The 16,341-nt window shown below is 46.8% G+C and overlaps 1 protein-coding gene across 1 annotated transcript in view; it reads left to right on the forward strand.

Annotated features, from left to right (window-relative positions):
• Positions 1–16,341, forward strand: part of LOC144771275 (uncharacterized protein C3orf20 homolog) — a 315,600-nt gene that overhangs the window by 270,570 nt on the left and 28,689 nt on the right. The window contains exon 9 of the mRNA XM_078655868.1: positions 7,130–7,272. Within this exon, the coding sequence (XP_078511994.1) occupies positions 7,130–7,272 (143 nt within the window). The remainder of the gene's footprint in view (positions 1–7,129; positions 7,273–16,341) is intronic.

Consider the following 16,341-nt stretch of genomic DNA (forward strand, 5'->3'; position numbering starts at 1 on the left):
GATCGACAACATTCAGTCGCTGATCCAGAGGTTCAGACCACAACACTCCCTACCAGCGAGAGTGTTCATGCAGTTGATAGGCATGATGGCCTCCTGCATCTTCATAGTCCCGCACGCAAGGTTGCACATGCGTCCACTCCAAGAATGCTTGGCAAATCAGTGGACACAGGCTCAGGGACAACTGACAGACCTAGTGTTGGTGACCGGTCGGGCATACAACTCTCTGCATTGGTGGAATCCACACAACCTTTGCAAGGGACGACCGTTCCAAGAGCCTGTGCCACAGATTATCCTAACAGCGGACGCATCTCTCCAAGGATGGGGAGCTCATGTGCTCCACTACACGGTGCAGGGACTGTGGTCCACCCAGCAGCAGAAGTTGCACATCAACTACCTGGAATTGATGGCAATCTTCATGGCGCTCAAGTCCTTCAAAGTACATCTGTGCAACAAGGTCGTGTTGATCCGGACGGACAACATGACAGCCATGTACTACATCCAGAAGCAGGGAGGTACTCACTCGCCACAGCTGTCTCATCTGGCTCAGAGCATGTGGAAGTGGGCCATTCAGAGGAACATCTTCCTCATGGCGGAACACCTCCCGGGCAAGGACAATCAGATGGCGGATCTGCTCAGCAGGTACAGCCATCAAATGCACAAGTGGGAGATACATCCATCAGTACTCCACCCGTACTTCCAGCAGTGGGGTCATCCAGAGATAGACCTCTTTGCCACAAGGGAAAACGCAAAATGCCAAAGCTTTGCCGCCAGGTTCCCTCACCCGGAATCGCAAGGGAATGCGATATGGATGAACTGGTCAGGCAGATTTGCGTACGCTTTTCTCCCAGCACCTCTCATTCCGCTGGTGGCAAGAAAGCTAAAGCAACACTCGATGACGCTCATCCTGGTTGCTCCAACGTGGGCACACCAACCATGGTACACCACGTTTCTGGAACTTTCCGTGGTACCGCATCAAAGGCTGCATCTCTCCCCAAGCCTCTTGACGCAGAACCATGGCGACATTCAGCACCCAGATCCGCAACAACTCAATCTGGCGATCTGGCTCCTGAGGTCCTAGAGTTTGGCTACCTCAACCTGCCTCCGGAATGCATGGACATCATCCGGGAGGCACGGAAGCCCACCACCAGAGCTTGCTATGAAGCAAAATGGAAGCGGTTTGTCATTTACTGTACAGACCACAACATCAACCCGCTAGATGCATCCATTCCTAACATCATCTGCTATTTGTTACATCTTTACAAATGCAATCTAGCGTACGCTTCCATTCGGATACATTTATCCGCCATAGCGGCTTATCTCCAGAACAGGCAGCATCTCTCTGTTTTCAGGGTGCCTGCCATTAAAGCTTTCCTGGAGGGACTGAAACGAGTCATTCCTCCGAGAACACCACCAGCTCCAGTGTGGAACCTCAATGTGGTCCTCACTCGGCTGATGGGACCACCTTTTGAGCCACTCCACTCATGCGAGATTCAATTCCTGACATGGAAAGTGGCTTTTCTCATTGCTATTACATCGCTCAGGCGTGTTAGTGAGCTACAAGCGCTCACGATCCAAGAGCCATTCATCCAAATTCATTCCAACAGGGTAGTGCTCCGCACTAACCCCAAATTCCTTCCTAAGGTGGTGTCACAGTTTCATATCAACCAAACTATTGACCTGCCCGCATTCTTTCAAAACCCACAAACAGTAGCGGAAAGAATGCTTCATACATTGGACGTTAGGAGGGCGTTGATGTACTACATTGACAGAACACAACACTTTAGGAAAACACAACAACTTTTTGTTGCCTTCTCAGCACAGCACAAAGGCAACCCTATTTCCAAAGCAGGAATAGCCAGATGGATTGTTAAGTGCATTCAAATCTGTTATCAAAAAGCTAAACGTACTTTAACAATACCCCCAAGAGCGCACTCCACACGCAAGTTGGGGGCCTCCATGGCTTTCCTGGGCAACATTCCTTTGGAAGACATTTGTAGAGCAGCTACGTGGTCTACACCACACACATTTACCAAACACTACTGTGTCGATGTGCATTCCAAACAGCAAGCAGCTGTAGGACAGGCTGTTCTCAAAACACTCTTTCAGGCTTCTGCAGCTGGCACGGGCAACCGCCCTTAATGGAGGGACTGCTATGTATTCTATGCACTAGATATGAATTTAGCAGCCCACATGCCTCGAACTGAATATGCTACTTACCAGTATGCATCTGTTCTTGGCATGTAGGGCTGCTAACATTCATATCGCCCGCCCTCCTCCCCGGTGCCCGTAGCAGCTGCAGATACTCTCTTGCATTCAATCATTAGCATGGACATCCTTTACACTATTTCACTCCATCTTTGCCACAATGGCTAAAAACAATCTGGGGATGGAGTCGATGCCCATGCGCACTGTAGTCCAGGGGAGGAGCCACCTATCTCGTGATACTTCGAAGACTCTTCCAGGACAACAATGTGCCATCATCCGGACCCAACACTAGGCGGCGATCTATGCACTAGATATGAATGTTAGCAGCCCTACATGCCAAGAACAGATGCATACTGGTAAGTAGCATATTCATTCTTTGACCCTGTGCTCAATCAACGTGGACTGTATTATAGTGAATAGTGCAATGCAATAGGTCTCGCATTAGGAAATTTTGAGCTATTGGTATTGTAAATTGCATTTTTGTTTATTTCTGTGTTGGTTTTGAAAATAGCTAAATTAATAGCTTTGTCATTTACAATGCCAATAGGTATAACTTTCGCGAATGTGACACCTATAGCATTTGTACTGAATATGTGTTGTATTTACGTGACTTAGATGTATCGCTATTACAAATAACAATGGCTTTTAATTTTTTTAAAATAATTAATACTTCAATAAAAGTTATTGTAATTTATAATAGCAATAGCTTAAACTTTTGTAAATAACTTTTGTGAAGATGGTATTAAGTGTATTTTATTGTGACAAAAATCCAAGAACAGAAGTGAAATATTAACATCTTTTTGTGACAATTGTAATAAAGTTTGAGACATTGAGAGAGCATATTTGAACCAGTTGTTGTTGAATGGTTGCACAGATTAATGCTGTGGTGCCCCTGAGTGGTGGTGCTGAGTGAGTGCGATAGATCGAGTGAGTGCGATAGATAGAGTGAGTGCGATAGATAGATAGATAGATAGAGCGAGGGCGATAGATAGATAGAGTGAGGGCGATAGATAGATAGAGTGAGGGCGATAGATAGAGTGAGGGCGATAGATAGTGAGGGCGATAGATAGATAGATAGATAGATAGATAGATAGATAGATAGATAGATAGATAGATAAATAGATAGAAAGTGTCTATAAATAAACCCATTAAAAACAAACACCTAATAAACAAAAATGCCTGATTATTGAAAAGGAATAGACCAAGATATTAGATTTGTGCAAATACAATAAACAGAAGCAAGACAGTGAAGGGGCAGGAGAGAGTGAGACAGAAATAGAGGAAGAGTGGAGAGGCCAAGTCAGTGAAGGGGCAGGAGAGAGTGAGACAGAAATAGAGGAATAGTGGAGAAGCCAAGACAGTGAAGGGGCAGGAGAGAGTGAGACAGAAATAGAGGAAGAGTGGAGAGGCCAAGACAGTGAAGGGACAGGAGAGAGTGAGACAGAAAAAGAGGAAGAGTGGTGAGGCCAAGACAGTGAAGGGGCAGGAGAGAGCGAGACAGAAAGAGAGGAAGAGTGGAGAGGCCAAGACAGTGAAGGGGCAGGAGAGACTGAAACGGAAATAGAGGAAGAGTGGAGAGGTCAAGACAGTGAAGAGGCAGTAGAGAGTGAGGTGGAAACTGAGGAAGACTGGAGAGGCCAAGACAGTGAAGGGGCAGGAGAGAGAGACAGAAATAGAGGAAGAGTGGAGAGGCCAAGACAGTGAAGGGGCAAGAGAGAGTGAGACAGAAATAGAGGAAGAGTGGAGAGAGAGGAGAGATTGGGGAGAGTGAGGATAGTGAGGAGAGGGGAGATTGAAGGGAGAGGGAGGTGAGAGAGGTGAGAGACGGGTGAGTGGTGAGAGGGGAGAGTGGGGAGAGTGAGAAGAGGGGAGAAAGGAGAGAGGAGGAGAGAGGAGAAGAGAGGAGAGAGGAGGGGAGAGGGGAGAGAGGAGAGTGGAGAGACTGAGGGGAGGGGAGAGTCAGGAGAGAGAGGAGAGGAGAGGGGAGAGTGAGGAGAGGGGAGAGTGAGGAGAGGGGATAGAGTGGTGAGAGAGGAGAGAGTGAGGGGAGTGAGGATAGTGAGGAGAAGGGGCTAGTGAGGAGAGGGGAGAGCTAGAGAGGAGAAGAGAGGGGAGAGGGAGGGGATTGAGGAGGAGAGAGGGGAGAGTGGTGAGAGGGGAGAGTGGGGAGAGTGAGGAGAGGGGAGAAAGGAGAGAGGAGAGGAGAGAGGAGAAGAGAGGGGAGAGGAGGGGAGAGAGAGGAGTGGAGAGACTGAGGGGAGGGGAGAGTCAGGAGAGAGAGGAGAGGGGAGAGTGAGGAGAGGGGATAGAGTGGTGAGAGAGGAGAGAGTGGGGGAGTGAGGATAGTGAGGAGAGGGGGATAGTGAGGAGAGGGGGGAGCTGGAGAGGAGAAGAGAGGGGAGAGGGAGGGGAGTGAGGAGGAGAAAGGGGAGAGTGGTGAAAGGGGAGAGTGGTGAGAGGGGATAGTGGTGAGAGGGGAGAGTGGTGGGAGGGGACAGAGTGGAGAGTGGTAAGAGTGGGGATGGAAGGGCATGTTCTTCATTTTGCCTAGAAAATACGTTGATAATCCGTTCCTAAAGTTGTCACAGTATCTGTTTTTTCTCTGCTGAAATGATTTAGCGGTCTCGTTTTTTCGTCTCTTACAAACGGAAAATATCAATGACAGCATCTATAAAAAGCTAAAAAAGAAACTCGTTGTAGGCCAAAGATGATAGGCGCATACCCTGTTTATGTTGCAGCACAGCAATAACAGAATGGAAAGTCCAGGCAGGCTCTTCAATTCCATCTGAATTTAAGGACCGGCCAAAGTATGCCTGGGGATGCGGGACCTTTAGAAGTGCAATTACCAAGTACGGTTAGAGCATAAATAAAGCTATTACTCCATGCCAGGCATAAAGAAGCCAGTAAAATGTCTAGATAGCATTTGAAAAGCACAGTCAAGTTACAACCGTTTCAACCAGCTTGTTGGCTTTGTAACCAGGCAGGGAGCATCGGAGGAGTACAATTTAATAATATCCACATCTGTTTACAGATACATTACATCTCCAGACCTTCGAACTCACACCATGCAACAGTGTGCCACACGATATCGACTGCCCTCACACGGTGAGAGGGAAACTGCTGGAGACCACTGCGCAATAGTTTCTTTTCGGATGTTTTGGGAGGCTCAGAGTAGCTGATGCCAACTAAGAAGTGTGAAAAGACCCCAGGACATCGTCTACAGCTCAGCAAGCTTTTGTTACTTGTTTTTTGTTGTTTTTTTCCTCGAGGGGAGGCAATCAAGGGGGGCAGAGTGCCTCTTCCAGAAACAGTTCTCGGCATGAAGCCCGCCCCTTTCAGGGCCACGTCTCCGCCACAAACAGTGAAATCTATTAAGTTGGCAGGTCTGCAACTCACATTTTTATTAGTATAATTGAATAGAAATAAACTCAGTATAGCTAGAGAAATACACTAAGACTAAAAAATATAGCCACATTAAGTGGAAACTTTGGAACAAAAGTGGAGATTTTTTAAAGCCCGTACAACCTTTTTTACATATTAAGTGCTTGGTCATTGTACAGAAGCGTGGTGAGGCCCTACAAAGTGTGCTAGAGTAGTAATTAACGTTATTGATGCAGGAGAAGTGTATGTGTTTTTAAAATTCCATATTAAGGTGCACGCACAATTGTCTACCATTTTATGAGCCTTATTGTAAGTTTGATGTGCTTTTTTCTTTATTACTGGATGGATTGCTGAATAAATTGTTTTAATTAAACTGGGCTACAAAATCATTCAATGTACCCATTCCCTCTGTTTTACTTTTCTGGATTTCCTTTACAAAATGCAGTTCTTGGTACACCCGCTCGATAAGGTATCAACAAAAAAAGAGAACGAGAGAGAAAAGTTAGATTCAGATTTAGAGGGGGTGAAACGAGGACAAAGGCAGAGAGGAAAGGAGAAATACAGAGGGAGTGAAAGAGTGTATAAGGAAACGAGACCGGCGCAGACATCAGAAAATAATAAAAGACACAGAGGAAGAGAAAGAAAGGAAACGCTAAATTAGAAAGTTAAACAAGAAAAGGAAGGGGCTGCAGCCTCGGCTCCTGGGCTCCGGCCTGGAGCGCTGGAGTGCCCTGTCTGCTGTTTTGCCCGTGGACTGAAGGATAGGACGGGCAGGGGGCAGGCGCTGGGGGAAGGTCCTGTAAACAAGCGGTGGAATAAGAATCCTATTGCTAAACTCAAACGTCAAAGGGACATCACTAGGAGAGGTTGCTGTATCTTACGGTGATTTCCAAACCCATATTAGTGAAAGATGTGGTATTCCTGCACTGTGCTGTTTTATGCTGAACATCGGGATTCGCAAGCCTCTGAGAATGAAGCTTTGCAGGTTAGAAGCTTAAACAAGACAAGGAGAAACACGAGAGACGGCCTGTGGCCGTCAAAGTGAAAGTACGGCCGGCGGAGGGCATTGCTGTGGGGAGGGGGGAGGAGAAATGCGACACGGCGGGCAGGGGAGGGGGCGGAGCGGGGAGAGCGGCATGAGGGTGTGAAGCAGCAGGGGCCTTTGAAGTGAAGCTAAGCTTCACTTCAAAGGTGTGGGAGGAGTGCTGCTGGTGATTGACTGGCGATTTGATGATGTGCACGCGCATTTTAGGTCAATGCGATTGCGCATTGACCTAAAAGCGCACGGGCACAGCATCAAATCGCCAGTCAATCGCCAGTCTAGGTAAAGCTTATTTAAGCCCCTATAGTCTCGCTCTGCTCAATGCGCATGCGCATTGACAGGTAGCGAGACCTAAAAAGGAATCTATAGCATTTCGTCTGCGATTCTATGCGAGGAGAGGTAGGTGAGATTTAGTGTTTTTGGTAACCGAGAGAAACTCAGGAAGAAAAATAATTTTATTGTATGTAATTATCTTTTTTTTTCTCTCCTGTTCTATGCCAGATGTACATCAAAGGAAAACTCATGTTTGCCAACTACATTTTCAACGGCTACAGCAAGTCAATTAAAGATCTCCACAAACAAATTGTGAAAACCAGGAACGACTACCACATGGGCTTCTGCTTGCCCAGTGATTTCAAGTTCAGGTATTGTTGTTCTGGTTTTAGACTGGTGACATTTGCTTCTGCTACTGAGAAGAATTTGTTTTCCTCTGTAAAATGTTTCGAGAATATTTGAAGCTGCCCTCTATCCATTGGATGATTTTATTACATCAAACTGTCCATGTCGATGTTTTTTCCTTGTCTGCCGGGCATCACATAATGCCTACAGTGTCCTAAATCGAGAAAGTATAAACAAATATTGGCAAAGCCAATAGGTCTCACCTATGCAAGAACCATTGGCTTTGCCAATGTCTTTTAGCTATGTTGTACAGCAGTTGGGCTTGCAGTGTAGTTTTTGCTGAGTGTGGACCCCACCAAAAAGACGCTTCACGTGTCAAATGGACATACTAATTGAGACACATCAGTGAATTGAAAAGACTACATGTTTCATGCTGCTTGACAGACACTGTCAAACAGGTCTCTGAGCACCAGGGAGGCAGGGGACACATCATGAAATCGAGCAAGGTGGACAGTCAGCTATGCATTGGTGTGTTCGGTATGATCCAGATGGTACTGGGCATTGGCACTTGCAACACTGTCCAACAGCATAGCGTTATTAGAAATCTCAGCTGTTGTGCCAGTTTGTGAGGCTATGGCCTGCCCAATCCTCAGTCTGTCCTTATCGAAGCAACATGCAGGTCAGGCAACTGAGCAGCCCAAAGACTGTGCACATGCAAGGTCACCCCGATGTGCCGCCATTTTGGGTGGCACACCAGGAAATGATAACTAGCTGCTTCATCAAAGGAGCAAAGAAAAAGGAATAATATAAAACAAGGACGTAAATGAAAAATTGTACTCCACAACTAAATCTGCATAATGGCTTAAGCTGCACGTGACAGATGAAGATATGTGACAAGTAGAACCAAACATTGTTAAACTGGCTACACGTCTTGGATGAGTCACTCGTCTTGTTTAGAGGTAATTACATATGTAAATGTAAATGTAATTTGCACTTGTATAGCGCCTATCACCCAGGGGTCTCTAAGCGCTGTACGAATACCGCTATGGAACCCTTCCTGGCCTGTTCCTGTGAGGTGTCCACTCCTGGGCACCCCAAGGTGAAGCCAGGCATCCTAGCGTTGTTAAGTCCGGTGTGGAGATTAAGCAAGCTATTGCCCAGAGTTGCAGAGTGGAACCCACGATTAGAGTAGGCACCGAGGCGAGAATTATCGGATCCGAGGATATTGAGCCCAAGACCCTGCTGTGACGGGGATTGAACCCTGGTCCCGGACCAGACCTCTGCCTCAGGGTCTGCCGCTCTAATCGGTGAGCCACACTTCTCCACATAGGTAGCACCATTGAAACCATGGAGGTTGTAAGTCCTCCACCATTTTTGGCAATGCCCAACTGGCCCCCATTGAATTGGATGCAGTGCTTGGAAGGTTTTTTTTTTTTAGAAGTAATTAATAGTGGTGCATTTACTGCAATAAAGAAGTTCGTTTTACTTAAACATTGTTTAGGTCCTGAAGGATGCAGTATTTTAAACCCACTTCATAGGGAATGTGGTAGTTTTGGACAAATATGCCACTGTGATAAAACTAGTAGTTAAGAAATGTTGTCTGAAGAAGAACAAAGTCCTAGATAAGCAGAACTTTTTCAAAGGCATGCAAGTGCTAGGTGGTCAATTACGTGGCTGCACTAGTAGCTACCTGTCTATATTGATTTCTTACATAAGTGATCATACGAGACCACTTGGTTGTAAAAACTAACAGTAGGAAAATCCAAGAGGAATTATTGTCCACAAAAGGATAAATGTTAGAGGAAGCAGTAGTTATAGCAAGGATCTTGGAAAATACGGATGACTATATGAAGGATTTACACAATCTTAGATCCCAAATCTTCCTGACTAGGTACTTTGAAAGAGCGAGATTAGGTATATGTTTGTAGAGAAGTGGGAGCATCGTTATACCAAGATGTTTTCTGACAGATTAGGAAAATTGAAGGGCATTATTAATCAAATAAGACTCTAGCATAATCTATCTCCCTGTGTGCACAAAGTAAGGAGGAACTCAGTTGGGTTGCAAGAGAGTTTGAGGAAGCAGCTGGATATCGCAGAGGAAATTGAAAGCAGTGAGTGGTTAGTCCCTAGTGTCCTGGTGCGCACGTTCAGAGGAAAGTTGATATGTGTGGAGTTTTGCGAGCTCAACAAAAATATTTGGGTAGATTGCAATTCCTTTACGAATTTAAGTGAAATTATTGAAGAGAGCTACAGTGTTTTCAACATTGAATATGTCATCAACATACCAATAAGTGGAATTATATCAGACTAATGTCCTTCTCGCCTCCAGAGGAAGGCTTTATTTTCAAGAGGATGCCATTCAGACTTGCATGAGTTTCCATTGTATTTTAAAAGTGATGCATTTACCATTGATAGGAATGGTTCGGGGGTGTCGCATATTTTCAGCATGACATATTAGTTTTAGGCAGGAATATGAGGAGAAATTGAAAAGGGGGGGTTTGAGAGACAAGGAATGACCTGAGGAGGGAAAATATTGAAATTGGAGTGGAGAGAGCAGACTCTTTGGGTCACCAGATGTCTGGAGCTGGGACAGAGCCAAAAGAATGTGTGGGGAAAAGTGTGGGGATGCCTTCCAGAAAATGGAAAGGCAAAGGTCCCTTGAAGACAGGCTGCCTAGCGCTGCTTGGTTTGTGCGCTCGCGCTATTGCGGTGATTGACGACTGCTGTTTTCAGCGCGTTTTAACCTTTTAGTTTTGTTTAACCTAAAAATAATTTTTGTTTTTAGCTGCTCGCTGTAGCGCTATTTCTGCCCCTCACCCACATTTAAAATCTACAAAAGCACCGCTATTTAGCGGGTCTGGTTCTGGGGTGTGTGGGAGCGCCATACTTGTTAGGTTTGGAAGCCAGACGCCGCCATCTTGGTGCGGGTCGTGGCGCCTGATTAGGCTACCTACGCCGGCCTACTTAAGGCGGAACCCAAGCAGGGGCTCTCCTTGCAAAGGTCCCTTGAAGACAGGCTGCCTAGCGCTGCTTGGTTTGTGCGCTCGCGCTATTGCGGTGATTGACGACTGCTGTTTTCAGCGCGTTTTAACCTTTTAGTTTTGTTTAACCTAAAAATAATTTTTGTTTTTAGCTGCTCGCTGTAGCGCTATTTCTGCCCCTCACCCACATTTAAAATCTACAAAAGCACCGCTATTTAGCAGGTCCGGTTCTGGGGTGTGTGGGAGCGCCATACTTGTTAGGTTTGGAAGCCAGACGCCGCCATCTTGGTGCGGGTCGTGGCGCCTGATTAGGCTACCTACGCCGGCCTACTTAAGGCGGAACCCAAGCAGGGGCTCTCCTTGCAAAGGTCCCTTGAAGACAGGCTGCCTAGCGCTGCTTGGTTTGTGCGCTCGCGCTATTGCGGTGATTGACGACTGCTGTTTTCAGCGCGTTTTAACCTTTTAGTTTTGTTTAACCTAAAAATAATTTTTGTTTTTAGCTGCTCGCTGTAGCGCTATTTCTGCCCCTCACCCACATTTAAAATCTACAAAAGCACCGCTATTTAGCGGGTCCGGTTCTGGGGTGTGTGGGAGCGCCATACTTGTTAGGTTTGGAAGCCAGACGCCGCCATCTTGGTGCGGGTCGTGGCGCCTGATTAGGCTACCTACGCCGGCCTACTTAAGGCGGAACCCAAGCAGGGGCTCTCCTTGCAAAGGTCCCTTGAAGACAGGCTGCCTAGCGCTGCTTGGTTTGTGCGCTCGCGCTATTGCGGTGATTGACGACTGCTGTTTTCAGCGCGTTTTAACCTTTTAGTTTTGTTTAACCTAAAAATAATTTTTGTTTTTAGCTGCTCGCTGTAGCGCTATTTCTGCCCCTCACCCACATTTAAAATCTACAAAAGCACCGCTATTTAGCGGGTCCGGTTCTGGGGTGTGTGGGAGCGCCATACTTGTTAGGTTTGGAAGCCAGACGCCGCCATCTTGGTGCGGGTCGTGGCGCCTGATTAGGCTACCTACGCCGGCCTACTTAAAGCTCCACCTTTTTTCAACGCGCAGCGGTGACGCGCAGGGTGGCGCCTTCTCTGCGCCTGAGTCGTGCCAGAGTCCTGCCCGTCTGCGCCCGTCAGCGTTCCGGCAGCAGACGGGGCAGGACGGCTGGCTGGCTCTACTTCTTGTTAGGTGCATTACTATCGCCTGTCTTGAGCATGTCATATAGATACTCATCTGAAACTCTTTTAACTCTTCGTCCTCATGTAGGTCGTTGCCATTATGTTTTCCCCGGTAGTCGGGCGTTAAGTAAAGGCTGCCCCAATTGTGGTTGGCGCCTTCCTAAATACGAAAAAGCCACTCCGACTTTTAAATCATCTCCCATCGTCTGTTTACTCCTGAATACGCGCTCCCTAGGCTGTCACGCGCCTGATATTTGGAATTTGTTGTACAACTCTAATGTATCCTGTCTTTTCCTGACAGAAACCTGGTTATATGACTCCTCGACTCCCGACTTAGTCAACGCCATCCCTCCTGATTATTCCATCTTTAGGAGAGACAGAGTGTCGGGACGAGGAGGCGGTGTGGCCATTATAGTCAACAAACAGCTGCACTGCACCACTTTTCCGGTGGATAATATTCAGGAGACAGAGGCCCTTGGCTTTACACTTCATCTTTCCTCATCTCAGGCCTGTACCGGCATCCTTTTATATAGAGCTCCTGGCCCTATAGGCCCTTTTTTAGAGGAACTCCAGGTAGCACTTTCAGTCCCGTGCCTAAAATCTGAACACTGCCTATTGCTTGGTGACCTAAATATACACATGGATGACGCTATTAATCCAGACACTATTAAATTGACAGATATTACCACTATGTTAGGACTGTCACCTCTCATCCATGAACCTACACATAATAAAGGCCACACCCTGGACCAAGTTTATTCTTCCCGTCCTATTGATTCTCAAGCGCCGCAGCCGGTGTTGTGGTCAGATCATTATCTGATTACTTTTTTCCTCTCCTGTGTTTCACCCCCCAGAAGGAAACTTACTAGTCCTTCCAAGCGTGCGTCCCGACCTTTTCATCTTCTCTCAAATGAGAGTCTACTACAGGCGATGGAAGCTGCACCCTGTATTTTATCGGGTAACGTAGAAGATGATCTAGTCTATTTTATCGACTGGCTCACGGCAAGATTGGCAGCTCTCGTTCCTGAGAAAATGGCCAAGGTGGGAAATAAGAGGCCTTCTGCTCCTTGGTTCACTTCTCAGCTTAGGGAAGCTCGCCAAAATTGCAAGAGAGCCGAAAGAGTTTGGCGGAAGGACTACAACCCTTCGGCTAAAGCCAAACTTAAAACTTTGACTAGATCCTACCACAAATTGATATGGAATGAAAAAAAACTTCATCTGGAACGTCGTATTGACGACGCGGGAAACACATGCAGGGAAATCTTCAAAATTGTTAAGGACTTTACTGCGCCGTCCCTGAGTACCCTGGCTCAATCCCATTCAAAATCTTGGTTGACTGAACTGGCACACTATTTTGTCAAAAAAATAACGACTATTCAAGATTCCTTGGCCAGTTACTCCAATGGTACTAAGGTGGATCTATCGGGTGCTCTTTCCCTCCCCAACCTAGCTGTGGCTCCCACTCTCTGGGAATTTCCCCCGATAAGTCTTGATTCTTCGTTAGTCCTTCTTACCGGGCTGAAGTCTGGTTCACCTTTGGACCCTTGCCCGGTCTCCTGTCTCAAGAAAATAGCCCCAGCCTTAAATGGTCCCATTAACTCCATTCTTAATTCCTCTCTGTCTTCTGGTGTGGTTCCCCCGGCGTGGAAGTGTGCGCTTATTCTGCCACTCCTAAAAAAAACCAGCTTTAGACTCCACTGTTCATGCCAATTATCGGCCTATATCTCTCCTTCCTGCCTTGGCGAAGGTGGCAGAAAGACATGTGCACAGAGCGATCTCTGACTTCATCGAAGAGAACGATCTGTTGCACAACACCCAATCCGGTTTTCGTGCAAACTACAGCACGGAGACCGCGTTGCTGGAAGTCACTGTCGCCATCAGAGAGGTGTTGGATGCGGGAGGAAAGGCCATGTTGGTCATGTTGGACCTGTCGGCGGCGTTCGACACCGTTCCCCATGAAACCCTCCTAATACGTCTCTGGGAATGTGGTCTTCGGGGGACGATGTGGAACTGGCTTAAATCCTTCTTAGCCGACCGCCGACAAACGATCTGGGCGCCTCCTCATTCCGCAGTTATAGCACCTCTGGAAGTAGGGGTCCCTCAGGGGTCTATTCTTAGCCCCCTGCTTTTCAACATCTTTTTGGCCCCCCTTGCAGAGGTAGCGGAGTCCTTCGGCGCCCAGATCGTGTCCTATGCCGACGACACCCAACTCTTGTTTACCCATAACAAGAACGAGGTGTTTGATGGGAGCCGCATCAGAAGCGGTTTAGAGGCGGTTTTCGGCTGGTTCAGGGAGCATGGTCTAAAATGCAACTCCGATAAATCGGAGCTGCTTTTTTTTGGATTTGCTTCTGAGCCAGTCTGGAAAAGCTGGTGGCCTCAGGATTTGTTTCCACCTGTTAAGGCAAGCGCAAAAGCCCAAAATTTGGGAATCATTATTGATAATGATCTTTCTTATGGGCCCCAAATATCTAGCCTTTCGGGGAAATGCTTCGGCATCCTCCGGATGCTTAGAAAATTTTTGCCCCTGATATCTATCAAACACAGACGGATCATTGTTCAGGCACTTGTAGGGTCCAGATTGGACTACGCGAACGCCCTCTATCTAGGGCTTCCCAAATACCTGGTGAGGCGGCTTCAAGTAGTCCAAAATTCAGCTGCCCGTGCCATCTACGGGCTCCCTAGACGTGCAAGTGCCTCCGTGCTGCTTAAAGAGCTGCATTGGCTTCCCATAACCAAGAGAGTTCAGTTTAAGAGCCTGACGTTGACCTTTAAAGCTCTTCACGCCATCGGTCCCAGATATATTAGGAAACGTCTGGCTCTGTATAAACCCAACAGAGCCTTACGGTCTGCCTCCCTGTCTCAAATGGTAGTCCCGGCCATTAAACGAGCTAGACAGGGCGGTCGCTCTTTTCATCATTTGGCTCCTCGTGCTTGGAATGAGCTTCCGCTTTTTCTCAGACAGATTTCCTGTCTTATGTCCTTTAGAAAGGCTTTAAAAACTTGGCTCTTTACCAGATAGGCTTGCCACTTTCCTCAGCTGTTGTGTTGTGTTGCCGCCTTGAGGGCTTCCTTCGCCAAAGCGCCGGGACACTCCTTCTGGAGTAGCTGTTGCGCTATAGAAGAACCGAAATAACATAACATAACACCATATGTGCCAAACCGTTAAAGCCCTTTAACACTTCATGCAAGAGCATTATTATGATGGATGCAGTGGATACAATTTGGGTGTGAATAGGTGGTTGCCTTTACCTATAGGGGTTGGAGAGGTGCCAAGAATACATATTCCACCATTGAAAGCTTGGCTTTGGCATGTTGTTGGGGGGTGCACCATTTTAGGATGAAACTCAGGGGACAGAGTTTGTGCTTAGAACAGATCACAAACCACTGGTATTTTTCAGTATGAAAGGTGGTACTCTAACTACTTATGTAGCCAAAAGGAGTACTATCTTCCAGGAGTACATGTTTATGTAGAATATGTTTCTCAATTTAAGAACATGACAGCTGACTTTTTTTACTTTTTGTCCCAATTCCCATTACTAGCGGTGGAAGACAGTGAATTGAGAAGGAATGGGTGCCCAGCAACGTGGCAAGTTTATCATAAGGACCTTTGACAGAAGAGTGGTTGGAATAAATTGCTAATTATTTTGATTTGTGTACATTAGAATAGTACATGGCTTACTCATGTGGAGCTTAATATGGAAGTGGGTGCTTACAAGCATGTGGCTGATGAATGGTATTGAGAGGTCTGGGTTTACTGGTTGTACTTTGGGTATGAGGAAGAAAGTGTTGGAACTAACTTCATGAGTGCTGCAGACCATGAAAAGAATTTGTGAGGATTTTAGGTGGCCATCTTTGCACAAGTCTGTGGAACATCATGTTTGAGATTTTATTGAGTGCATTGTATATAAGAAATCTTAACATTGCCTTTGCTGGTGAAGCCAATTGAGGCGTTGGACTGTCCATGGCACAAATTACACTTGGATATATCATCCCGTATGGGTTTAACAGATCTTCTAAAATGGTTTTGTAATAGACAATTTTGATACGAAGTGGCCTGAAATAAGGTTTATAAATAATGTAACATCTGAAGTTGTAATAGATTTCATGTCAGATGATTTTAATAGGAATGGTTACCCAGAAAAGCTAATTACTACCAATGGGCCTCATTTGGTGATACCCACATGGGGTAGTAAGCCCTGTATAAATACTGCAATGAGATGGCGACGTATATTTAGCCACGTTGGCCATCAAGCATGTTAGGACTTCATTATACCATTGTCAGTCCAAAGTCCTGTGGCTTTGTAGAGTACTTTAAAGAAGTGATAACATTTCCCGTTATCAATTGTGAATAATTTGTGTTAGAAGGAGTGTCTTAGGAAGATGCTGTGAATGATGTGCACCAACCTTTATTCCAGCAAAGATTACTGCTCGGAGCTGGTTCCATCATGGCTGCTCGGAGCCGAAGCTCCGTGGAAGCCCCGCGCACAGCAACCAAGCGCGGTGCTTCATCACACCAAAACCAGCAGGAAAAACTCACTCCCGACATCAGAGCATTGGGAGCGTCTGCCACTGTGGGTGCCGTTCCCCCAAACTGCTTTGTTACCTTGTAATCGGCTAAAACTCGCCTGGCGATCGTGCCTCAAAATGGCGCATTGGGCGGAGCGGACTTACTTTATTGTGTAACAAGAGCAGGGGCCGTTACATCAGGAGTGGGCCCCCGGGAGTCTGCATCGGAGGAGCGGCCCCCTCTGCATTCCCGGTGGGCGCCTGCAGCAGAAGTGGAGCAGCTGTTACCGATGGTGAAGCCCTGAACACACGGAGCGACGCAGACGCTCAGCCCACAAGGCAGCAACCACTAAGCCAGAGAACCACCCAACGATCCACCAGTACCTGGGAAACTCCGTGACAACGCGAGACACAGCATCATCCGGTGAAAACACCG

The sequence above is a fragment of the Lissotriton helveticus genome, chromosome 1_1, assembly GCF_964261635.1.
Source record: "Lissotriton helveticus chromosome 1_1, aLisHel1.1, whole genome shotgun sequence".
In the NCBI taxonomy this organism is placed as follows: domain Eukaryota; kingdom Metazoa; phylum Chordata; class Amphibia; order Caudata; family Salamandridae; genus Lissotriton; species Lissotriton helveticus.